Here is a 12477-nt window from a genome sequence, read left to right as displayed (position 1 = left end):
CCAAACTACCAATTTTTGGTTTTGCAGACCTCTAAATAATATAAGAAGAAGATGCATCCTTTCGTTTTTTACCAATTTCATCCCTTAGCTCGACAAGTCCAGGGTCCACAGTCGGTCAACACAGAAAAAAAAAAATCAAATTGGGTTAGTAGTATCGGGTCTTAACATGGTCTAAGTGACGAAATTGTCAAGCTTTGACTTGGAAGACCTCTGAAATATAAAAGTAGACATTCCAACCTTCGATTTGGCATCTTTTTCATACTTCAGTTTGATAACTATAAAAATGCAGAGCATACTTTTTGATGAATTGCTTAGAAATATAGGTATTTTTTGAAATTCTAATGGTCTATTTTTAGAAATTTATAATCTATTCCTAATTTTTTTTATGGATTTAGTAAATTCATGTTGTTATCTTTGATTTGGTAACAAAACAATTTCTTAAATCACTGGTCAACACAACAAAAACCAAGACTTTAACAAAAAACTCATTTTCATCGTTTCCAACCTTAAAGCTGTTCGCGTACAGAAACTGCCAAGATTTGGCCAGGAAGACCTCTGAATTATTAAAGAAGACATTGCTACCTTTCATTTGACACCAATTTCATCTTTTAGCTCGATGAGTTAGGAGGGCCCTAAAAATCGACCACTTTGATGCGCCCTACCGCCACTCCTGCCAGGTTACCGAAAGGAAGACCTGTGGTTTTTTGATACACTAATTGAGTCTAAGACCACCATGGAAATTTTTTTCTTTAGCTCGATGAGTTGAAGGGTGCCTAAAAAATGCACCCTATTTCACCCTGCTACGCCAATCCTGCCAGGATGCGGACGGGAAGACCTCTGGTTTTCGAAGTTACTCAGAGTCATCTTTTACTACAAAAGTGAATTTTTCTTTAGCTCGATGAGTTGAGCGTTTCTGCAGCCGCCGCCCGCTCTAATACATATAATAACATTGAAAATAAATGTACTAATATATATAAAAACAGAAAAAACAACATTCTGCTACAGCGTTGTTCTTGGAAAATAAATATAAGGGGCCACTTTCGGGGCCATTTCAACATTTTAGGGGCCATTTCATTTTTCATGTACAAATTTTTTTTTAAAACACATATCAAAACACGTAAACCAGGTATATTTTGTTTATTTAATTATTTTTTCTAATAAGTTAAACACAAACTAAATATATACATACATAAGTAGGTACTATAGTCTATAGATACAAGTAAGCAGTGTCAGCGTTACCGTTTATATTTTTAAAAGTCGCTAATCTAAAAAATTGAAAAAAAGTAGCTTTTTTGTCGAAGAATTCGCTATTTAAAAAAGAAGGTCACTAAACGGTTTTCATATGTTTTTACATAGAAAAATAAACTCAAGTTGTCTTGAAACAAAGTTTTTATTAACAACAAAAAAATAACAAAATTAGAAACAAAAAAAAAAACAGTCTTGAAGTATGAAACATTTAATTTGAACAATGATAAAATATTAAATGAAAAAAGACTTTCAAGTTTCCCAATATATTTTATTCCCTTTCCAATTTCACTGAAAATTCCATCTTTTTGTTCTTTGAGTTTGAATTGAAGTTGTGGGTAGGTAAAATGGATGAGTTTATGGGTAGGCGTTTTTCTTTTTCAATTCAGAAAAAAGCTCTGAACAGAACCAGAACATTCGGAGCACGCTCTGAATAGCCTCTGAACATTTGTCTATTTACCTTAAATTTTCTTTTACAGAAACAAGAAATTAAATTTAGAACTTAAATTAAAATAAAAAAAAAACTAGACCGACTACTGCACTTTTGCACCATTATTTTATTTGTTTGAAATTCTTTTTTTCAATATCACTTGCTAAATGCTTGTGTTCAGCATTCAACTCGGTCTGCTCAGTTATTTTATTCGCGCTCTGAACAAGTTCAGAATACTTTCGTAACGAAAAAAGAAATTGAAGCTCTAAATATTCAGAGGTAAAAAGAAATACAATTTCTAGAAAAAAAGTCGCTATTATGAAATTGGTGAAAAGTCGTCGCTTGGTCGCTAAGGCTTCAAAAAGGTCGCTTACTAAAGTCGCTTAGCGGTAACGCTGAGCAGTGTTGCCGCTGGGAAACTCAAAACGGTCGCAAAAAAGGGTCACTAAATAATAATAGTCTAATAAAAGGAAGGTAATAGAAAAACTTAAAAAAACTTAAGCCCTGGTCTTTGGATCATTTCATCACCAAATGGCGAATTCCGCAATGTTGGAAAACTGTAATTGATCTATAACTCGCAGCCTATTGGTTTGACCGAATAAGTTATTTGATCCAAACTGTTTCTTCTATGTTAGATATAACTTTATAAATAAAGTCCCCAAATTTGTTTTCATGAAGATCGAACAACCGGGGCTTCCGAACTACCGAACTAGGCCAGGAAAATTGGTTCTTAACAATCTAATATATTTAATTTATTTTGGATTTTATTAAATGTTTTTGTTTTTTTTTTGGCCATAAACTTTTTAAAATCATTTTAGTCTTTTTCCCAATGAAATAAAAATACTGAATACTTCAGAAGCCTTTATCAATCAGGTTTAAACTAGATATAAAGATAAAGGAAAAGAAATATCATTTGTCGTCCTTTCTCTTCAGTGAATGCATTCGCAAAATATTTTGACAATCGATCTTTAGTCGATAACTACTTAAAAAATCATCAAATTGTTAATACAACTAATTTATTTTGTAAAAATGCCTGTATTAATTAAAGAATTTCATTAAATGGGGCCATTTGCTGTTGGCCCTGGGCACGGGGCCAAAATATAAATTCTTGGGCCAAATGGCCCAATTGGGCACATTTGCACAACGCAAATTAAATTGATTAAAGAAGCTGTTTTTGAATTTATGGGATTTAACATTATCATTAATAGAATCGATTATATGAAAGTTTTTGTTAAAAATATTAATTAGTTGATTCATAGAGCTATTGACGTTAGATCTACTAAAAAACACACAAATTGGTAACCTATTTCTTAAACCAGCACGCCCAATATTAAAATTCAGTCGATCCAACACTGAGGAAGATATTGAGCCTCTTATTATCCCAATTATAAAACATAATTGCAAATACTCCCTGTGAACTGAAAGTGATGGTAAATTAATAAGTTTAAGTCTATCCGAGTATGGAGGTAGGACAATTCTATCGGACCATGAAAGAAAACGTAACGAAAATCTCATGAACCTTCTCTGAACACTTTCAATTCTGTTTATATGAATCATATAGTAAGGTGCCCACACTATACATCCGTATTCAAGAATCGGCCTTACATTTAGATGATTATGTTTTACTTTCTTAATGGTTTTTATTTTGAAAATCAACTTTTCGAAAACGGTACCTACATTGCGAGTATACCTACATACATTTAGAGAAGTTATACAAATCTTCATATTTAAAATTTTAATTTTACACTTGAAATCATTTATGAGTTGGTGAACGAATATATAGTAGACATGATGGCAAGGCTATTTTTATTTTCGATATAGGTACTATAGCCTATGCTATAGGGCAAGTTTAGGATTCGTACAGGTTATGACATAACGATTAAAGAGAATGAGAAAAAAGTGCGTCTGGCATTTCTGTCCGTCCATCTATCTGTCTCTATCCAGCTACCAGCTGCAGCCTAAACCAGTAAAGCGATTTACTTCAAACTTTTCTTAGTTAAGAATTTTGCTTAATTGAATTTGTATAGGACCGAAATTATTGGTTTACGGAAGATAATTTTACGTGAAAACGTCATAATAAAACAGGTTGTATGCTTTACATAAAAATAAAATGATTTAAAACTTATTTGTAAGCAAACTAATTTTTTTTGTTAAGTACTGGACTGTCTTAGGATTTGAACCCCAGACCTCTGATGAAAATCGTTCAATAGTTTTATACTCTGGGCTGCTGACTAAACACGGACACCTAAAAACAAACTCGGCTTCTGTTTTGAATTAATAGGATATCTGCTTGTGACTGGATGACTTTCCGTCTTAAATTAACTTTTTTTAAGACGAAAATTAAAATGAGATAAAGTTTACTTTAAATATAACAGAATTCAAGCGGATTCCACTTGTTTTAGGCTAGACGCACACATGCGATTTTGATCGCGCGATTATTCAGTCGCAAATTAGATGACAAGAATTTCAATGACTGTAGACACAATTTTCAAATTTTTAATCGCGAGACGCATGTGTGTTCACAGTCATTGAAATCCTTGTGATCCATTTTTGCGACTGAATAATCGCTGGACTAAAATCGCATGTGTGCGCCTAGCCTAATAGGTGAGAATCATTTTATTTTAAAGGGCCCCATTTTTTTTCTCCGTGTACCTAAGTGTATGTCTTATGTTGGACTTGGCGTCATATGACGTGACCTTTAGCATGACACTGCAATCTGTCTATCTATAACTCACTGCTAACGGCACGTAGACCGGGGAATGAATCATGCCGCACACTGGTAAAAAGGGACTTTTTAGGTGGACATTACTCATAAACTGCATTAAAATTGTAAATTATCTAGTACAAGTGCTGAGTATATGTTTATTAACTGTAGAGGATTATTTTCTGCAGATTTTAATAATTATTAGCTAGTTTCTACATTTCACATTTACTCGAAATAGAATTGAAACATGTGTTTGAAAATTATATTATTGATTTTATTTATTTTCGAAGTTATAACTAATAAAAAAAAACTATTCCTGAAAGTAAACTCTTTACTTTACTTCTGCTTCGATATCAGCTGAAATAGCTTCGAATAGTTTTCGATAAAAAATTAACAAAATTGATCGAAAAATCTATTTTAATCGGATTTTCTTTTTTCATTTAATTTTAATTGATTTCTGACACCTATTGTGCACACAATCCAACTTCAACTGGCTTTCGATTTTTATCATTAACCATAAAATATACATTATGTAGGTACCTATATTTCTTAAATAGATAAAAAATTATAAATTGGTTAAAAATTGACGAATCTGTAGTTTTATTTTCAATGTCGAAGTAAAGTCAAAATCGTGCTTTTTGAAATCATTTTGAATGCTTGAAAGCAATATTGATTTGAGAAAAATTAGGTTACATACCAAAAGTTATGTATTTCTAATTAGTCTTAATAATTATGATCAAAACTACATATTTTTGAATAACCTAAATCCATTTGAGCTCATGCGCCGTTACTTGTGTCACTAAAATTAAATCACACTCATGGGGAACTACAGCATAAAACTGGTCTGAATTTTTTTTTTTTTTTCTTCTTTGGGCTTAAAAGTCATATAACCCATTTCTCAAAAAAAACTGAAAAGTTCTCATTATCAAAACTTTTAAAAATAATCTGTTCATTCACATAGTTGGGAACATCAAAATCCTTTTCTTGAGCGGTTTGTTCCAGATTTTAATTAAATCATTCAGTAAAAATTAAATTTTCAAAGAAAATTTCCAATATAGCACGCTTATGGTTGTGTATGGCTTCAAATATTACCGTTGTGTAATCTATATGAATTACTAGTCCGGACAACGAAAACCGGAAGGTGGGCAAAGGTGGGCAAAAAAAGTTACAGAACTTCAAAAATTGTATAGACTCTTAATTGTATCAAATGGTTCTCCAGTGTTTATTGGGTATTGTTAACAAAAAATTCTTTAAGTGTTGCATATACACATATAGTGCTGACAACTGTTGACAATTCTCAAAAAAAATAAACTCGGTTGAAAACAAACAGAGCTAAAACACGTAATCTTAAAAAAAATTGCATTATGTGCAAAGTCCTGGAATCATCTTTTGCTTTGAAAAGACTGCTCTGTTAAGCTGGAGAAATTTTCTCAAATGAAATAAATTGGGTGGTTTCATAGTTGTCAATCATTCCTTATAACTGTGAAAAGTCCAGTTTGTCTCTTAATTGCATTCAAATTTCAACCAAATGTCCACCTAGATGGATAATTTTTACCACTGTGTGCCGTTTCGTGTATACGGCCGGAGTTAAAACGTTATCGAAAAATACATGTACCGACACTACTTTGCAAAAATAAGGTCCTACTTTTAAAACAAAAAAAATAAAAATTTTCCGACTGATATTAATGGTAGTTATAGAACAGTTTTTTCATGTCTGACTTTCATGTCAGTTTGTACAAAAACGTGTAAGTAAACTGAACACCAAAATTAAATTTTTTATTTTGTAAAAACAAGGAGCTATTTTATTCAAAATTTACGGACACATATTTTTATCAAACTAAAGGAAACTATTCATCTTTTCCATTTTACTTCTGAAAACTTACCCAAAAGTTTACACTTTCAATGGTAAGCTTACTATACCTATATAAGTGCTTTAAGGAAGTCCGTGCTAACGAGTCGTCAATTTTCTTTTTATTTTAATTAGTTTTGCTTTTTAATCTGCACTAAAAAAAACCAAAATTATTATTTACATTTTTATATTTTATTCTGCAAAACTCCAATTTTCTTAAAATATTCCGCAGAATTTCCGATGAAATAAAACGCACAACTGTCAAAAAGTCTTTGTTGAGCACACTTCATCGCAATGCGTTGATGGGCGCCATGTTTCATCGGAAGATTCTCCGATATGCCAATCGGAACGGATACCTCGATAGAAAATTCTCCGATTTCGAACAAATCGGAAAAAAATTTTTGCGAACGGATACCTCGATTATGATTTGGCTGAAAAGAAAAACTGAAACAATATGTACATTTGTACATATATAAATAATGTACTTGTAAAACGTAACTAAAATACTACACAATACACATAAGCTTGTGTTTTTTTTTAGAGGCGAAGTATTTAAAATTTTTATTATTTTAAGTTTGGTTTACATTATTATGGTTTTCTGTGTTTAAAAGAAAAAAAAAAAACAGTACGGTGGTGAAAACAAATAACTTTCTTTAATCTTTAAGATTTCAAATGGATCGAACAAACTTAAAAGTGTAGGTAAGCTTTACCATTTTTTCTTAAATACAAATTTTCAAAATATTATAATACCATTTTTAATATCTTTACAATAATTAGTTTTAAAATCTATATTTTCGAGGGAATATCATTGGAACCTGCCATTAATATCTCAGCTCCATTTTGTGGGAAAGTAGCGAAAATAACATTTTCCAAATTGCTTTGTTGAACTTTCGACAATTTTGAATAATATTTCAACTTAAGTAGTTCTATGTACTTATTGGAAGACTGAACAGAGTCACATAAAGCTACAATGCATCCGCCCCAACTGTGAGCAAAATTAAATTGAAGATAGTTGATTAGGATCTTTTAATATTTATTTGTAAGGGATACTTACCCTGCTCCAGTCAATCGAGCTCCGACTCCAGCTTCCTCTGAAATATCAATCAATCTGTCCAAATCCGGATGGGAGCATTCATAAAGATTTTTCAAACTACCATGTGACTGTTGCATAAGTTTCGAAAGTGTGTCTATTTTACCCCACGTCATTGTGGACTCACAAGTTGAACGGAAAATTTGCACTCTGAGTGATTCTAGAAAATGAAAATGCTTGCTAGAGATTAAAAATGTCTCAATAAAACAAACAATAAATTAGATATACCTTGTATAACATGAAGCGCCCTCTGACGTAATTTAAAGAGACTCATCTTTCGTGTATTTGGAGTGAGGCAATCATTTTCGAATTCGTCTTCAGAAATTTCGAGTTCATTTAAAACATCTTCTCTTGAATAAATATCTTTGGTCAATATCTTCGAAGCCATAGTTTCGAGCTCATTCAAATGGCAATTAAGTGAACTTTGTAGTTCGGCAAATCTTAGCATATTCTTCCAGTTTTTGAAATCCATTCGTTTGGCTATGATGCGACAACTCAAACGACACTCTACGACCCTCTCATTGAAATCCGATGAAGCAGCTTTATTGATTTCGGCAAGACTGTTGGCAACAACAAAACACGCATTTTCTGGCAATTGTATTGATGACGTTTTTAATTCAGGATAAAATTCAATGAATTGTGCACAACCAGCTTCAGCAAGGAATGCAATTGCCTGATCCATTCCTCCACCTTGAGTTCCAATATAACGTTCGCAACTTGCTGATATAGATGCAAGCGTTTTACGGTCCAAGGAGGCTTTGTATGCGAAAGAAGTTGCAAGAGTAGCAGAACTTACGAGTGCACTTGAGCTTGAGAGTCCTGAGCCATGGGGAATGTTCCCACTTAATGCAACTGTCATAGCAATGCAGCCTTGGTCTTGTTCATTGATATTTTCAAAAATACCCTTTACTCCACATAAGAAGTATTTATACCATTCTGGACCACCTTTTTCAGGGATATCAATTCTAAAATAAAATATAAAAATATTATGAACCGATAAAAACATTTATGAGCTTTAAGTTTATAACATGTTTCTAGATCATAAAAATATATTTAAATTTTAAGAGTTATATGTTTGAAATACCTATATTTTTTAAACCCAAAAGTTTTTTTCTTAAAAATTTTGTAAAATTTTTATACAATAACGATTATTTAAACGTTTCTGCATAAAAATTTCGGTTGATCTATGTAATTCATAGAACAAAAAAAAAAAAACATTCAATGGCAGCGCAGGTACCGCTTATAATGGTACAAAAAAAATGTATTATTTCAAAAATTATGTAGAACTACACAAAAATTTGTTTATCAAAATCTTAGAGTCGTTTTTGAAAAAAAACTTTACTATTTCCGTTAAATGACACATATCGTTAGTTTCGTCCAAAAAAATTTCAATTTGTCCTCCAGGGAATCACCCACAACTATTTACTACCAAGTTTAAAGAAAATAGCTCCAGTAATTTAGGCTGTAGCTTAAGGAGACAGACAGACAGACAGAATTGCGGGAAACATTTTGTTCGATTTTATTTCTGAATCCTAAACTTGCCCTATACAGAGTACCTACACATTTATCACAAGTAAACTAAGTAGGAATAATAGTTCCCTATTATGAAATTTAACAATAAGGCGGAGTAAATTCTTTAATAAGTTGCACTGCACAAGGACCATAAGAACAATGTAGTACCTACGTATTATAGATTATAGTACCTAGTACCTACGTATATGGACTTTATTTTTTTTTTATTTCGAATCCTTTCTTTTAACAAATTTTTTGAATTTATTTCGAAAAGGAAATGTTTAGGAAATGAAAAAAAAAAAAAAAATACATATTATTTTCTGAAGTAGAGCAAAATTTAAGAAACATAATTTTTTTTTTGGGGTATGTATTGGAATCATAATATATGTATTTTTTTCAAATTTTTTTTATGTATGAGATAATGCACATTTTGAAATTCACGAAAAAGAGTATTAATGTAAAGTATCCTGTAGGCTGAGTTATTAAATTAAATGGTTGAGGTGACCTCCAGGTATAAGATTCCCTAAGCCACAAAACCAGCACCGTGAGCTTTAGTTAGAAGAGGCTGTTTAAGGTCCCTCTTTTAAATGGTAACTAAAAGGACACTACCACCGAAAAAATGATTTTTTAACTACCCTGTAACTTTTTCGACAATCCCCAGGAAATGATTTAGTTTTGATTTAAAAAAAAAGTTTTGTTTACATATTTATTTTTTTTTTCAAAAATATTTTTTTTTTTAAATTTTCAAAGAAGACACACACCAAAATTTCTCTAATGGGCATTTTAGATGTGTTCTTCAAAATCGTTATCTTTAAGAATTGAAACAAAAAACATTTATGGTACAAAAATAATGTTTTTTTTTTTTAAGGAAATAGGTAAGAACATTTCAAGGGGTGAATTAAAATGTAATCAATTAGTCTTGATCTTTTTAAATGTACCTAAAAAAGTAATAGGTAGATATACGAATGCAAAACTGAAATTTAAATAAAAGTTATACATTTTGATACTAACTGTGAATCATAACTCATAAAATAAAAAGGCTCCGTTGTTAGTTCCTTCTAGGGAAATATGGATCTTGTTTGTTTTTCGCAATATTTCCCACACTTTGAAATGTGTTTCAATTTGATCCTTCATATAAATTAATAGCCAATAAATTAATTTATTAATTATTTTCATTTGAGTATTGTTTAACAATATTTGCTGTTCTTATCGAAATATAAAACAAAAATACAATGAATATTAGAAAATCAGCTATCATGCCACGCCTATAGACAATAATGAAATTAGTTCAAACACTATTAATGTTCATTCACAGAAGATGGTTAAGATATTTATAGATACGTTATAGTATTCACATTTCAAGTTTAACCGCTTTTGGATACTCATTTTTATTAAATTTTTTACAATATTTAAATTTACCTGAATGATTTTAGGTCACATTTGTAGTTATCAAAATTTACATCAATGTTTCGCAAGTACAAAAAGTTATTCGCTCTGGTATAGCCAACTGCGAGAAGTATAGATTGCTCGATTGCCATCGGTAAAACCGGATATCCGCAGTAATCTACATGCTCTCCAATTATGTTAACTCTACAAAACGGACGAAGAATTTTCAAAATTCCGTTATTATCCTGTTAGATTTTTAAATTTACCTCCCTGGAACTCGAACATAGAACCTTGGTTCTTCGTCAAATTCTTTTACATAGAATTTCCGTAGTTCTTGCAGTCGAGAATAACAACCATGCGATTCGGACAATTCCTTTACTGGCACACAGGTGGCAGTATTTCCACTCATAATTATTGACGTTTATTAGCTGTCAAACTATTGAATCGAAATAAAAACACTACAAATTATACACTCAATAACTATAAAACCGGCTTGAAATATCACTCTTTAAACTACCAGAACTTTAAAGCACTACAATGAGCTCAAGAGAATGAAAAAATGCAAATAACCTGGGAATAAAAAAACACAACTTCAGCTAAATAACTGGACACACTTTACCGCCACTGCACTGTGAACTGAATCGTCGTTCTGAAAAGATGTATGACTGCTCGATTCGACGGCAGACAAAGTGCCACTTTGGCAGATGAACTAGAGCACTGCGAGCCAACGTGTTTGTTTTGCTACTTCTCGAATGACTGATAACAGAGGTTTTGAGTTCAATTATCTATTTTAACTTTTTTACCGATATGGCTTAAGATATAATGGAATAAAAGAACTTCACAACTTCAACCGCAAACAGAGACACGACACACTTCCTTCTGATTTGAGCTACGCAAAATACTGATAAAACAGTTTCCCAAAACAAACAACTTCATCTTCTATATGTGTAGAATTTTTTTCTTTGCATTTTTTATTTCTTATCTTCGAGACGTTGCTTTGTCGTGTGTTTACATTTTTATTTTTAGAAAAGAATGATAAAACTGAAATGGGAGACGATGAAATAATAAACAAATACACCACCACCACTCAAACCAAAGACTCGCCCGGAATAATTTTCATGAGAGGCGAGATGCCAGAAGAAGGGGTGATTTTGCGCAATGATTTTTTTATCAATGAAAAATTCGATGTTTTTATTTCATAACTGTATTTGTGATTAAATGGAATTCACGCACATTTTACAGTCAAGGTCAACTATCGAATGCACTTGATTCTAAAATTAACTATTCGAATATGGTTTGGATAAGATGTGTTTTAAAATACTGACACACGATGGCAGTATAGATGGTTAGGTTTGTGTCTGTGGTTCTTATGAGTTTCATTTTCTTGAACATAGGTGGCGTTAGTGCATAACAGTAGTGTAGAAATTGCTAAAAGCAGGCCTATTTTTGGTTTTGAATTGCATTTTTGTTTTTACTCTTTGTAGGTTTTTTGGGAGATAATTCACAACTTGGTCGCACGTACCTACTTTTATTTTGAAAATTTTAAAGCTTTTTTATATTAATAACAAGCTGACCCGGCGGACTTCGTTCCGTCTTTTCTGATATTTATTTCAAATTTTTGACTCTGTAGTGCAGGCATGTCAAACTCGCGGTCCGCGGGCCGCATGCGGCCCACAACGAATAACTTTGCGGCCCTCGACATTTTTAATAATTTTGAGCTTAAGGTTATGATTTATATTTTCTGTTGAACGCACATTCACATATTTTTTTAATGAACAAATAAATATAAATATGAAAATAATAAATATTAAATATAAAATCTTATGGCTTAAATCATGAAAGGAAGTTCAGTGATTTCTTAAAGTGATTTAGGAAGTGAATGCTCTGGATTTAACACAACGATAGGTTGAATCATAAATGCCGGCAAATAAATGCAACTCAGCTTTATGGGATACCAGAAAGGCAAGTGCCCTTCATTTTCTTTGATTTTTTCCACTAAAATAGAATAATGGCGAATGATATGGAAATGGAGGAATGCGATTTCTAGTGTGAATCTGAAGTAATTTCAAAATTTCTGTGAAGTGGATATGACCGAATTTTATAAGTATTTTTCAGTCAGATTTGGGACAATTTAAAACTGCCATATAAAATCGTTTGCAACTTTCGCAGAACCTGTGGATGCGAGCACATGTTTTCCAAAACAAAAAATGGAGCTTAAAACGGTCTCCGAACTCTAAAAAACTGTGAAAAAATGTTGTGCT

At 31.7% G+C, this 12477-nt stretch overlaps 1 protein-coding gene across 1 annotated transcript; it reads right to left on the bottom strand.

The window, feature by feature from the left end:
- Positions 1 to 6859: 6859 nt before the first annotated feature.
- Positions 6860 to 11358, bottom strand: LOC129911969 (N-acetylgalactosamine kinase). The gene is made up of 6 exons (XM_055990012.1): positions 10787 to 11358; positions 10483 to 10652; positions 10250 to 10420; positions 7547 to 8283; positions 7283 to 7478; positions 6860 to 7213 (listed from the first exon to the last, which is right to left on the bottom strand). The coding sequence occupies exons 2-6, from the start codon at positions 10623 to 10625 to the stop codon at positions 7015 to 7017; spliced, it is 1446 nt and encodes a 481-aa protein (XP_055845987.1). The 5' UTR covers positions 10626 to 10652; positions 10787 to 11358; the 3' UTR covers positions 6860 to 7014.
- Between the last annotated feature and the right edge of the window lie 1119 nt (positions 11359 to 12477).

The sequence above is a fragment of the Episyrphus balteatus genome, chromosome 2 (assembly GCF_945859705.1).
Source record: "Episyrphus balteatus chromosome 2, idEpiBalt1.1, whole genome shotgun sequence".
NCBI lineage: Eukaryota > Metazoa > Arthropoda > Insecta > Diptera > Syrphidae > Episyrphus > Episyrphus balteatus.
The sequence above is the reverse complement of the archived record's forward strand: the minus strand, read 5'-3'. Positions and strand labels throughout refer to the sequence as shown.

What these genes read in the sequence shown, in the direction of transcription:
- LOC129911969 (XM_055990012.1), bottom strand. Translation starts at nt 10,625, where the DNA reads ATGAGTGGAAATACTGCCACCTGTGTGCCAGTAAAGGAATTGTCCGAA. An exon ending in GGCGCTTCATGTTATACAAG is followed by an intron (nt 7,479 to 7,546) that starts GTATATCTAATT and finishes TTCATTTTCTAG; the next exon opens with AATCACTCAGAGTGCAAATT. An exon ending in GCTCGATTGACTGGAGCAGG is followed by an intron (nt 7,214 to 7,282) that starts GTAAGTATCCCT and finishes TTTTGCTCACAG; the next exon opens with TTGGGGCGGATGCATTGTAG.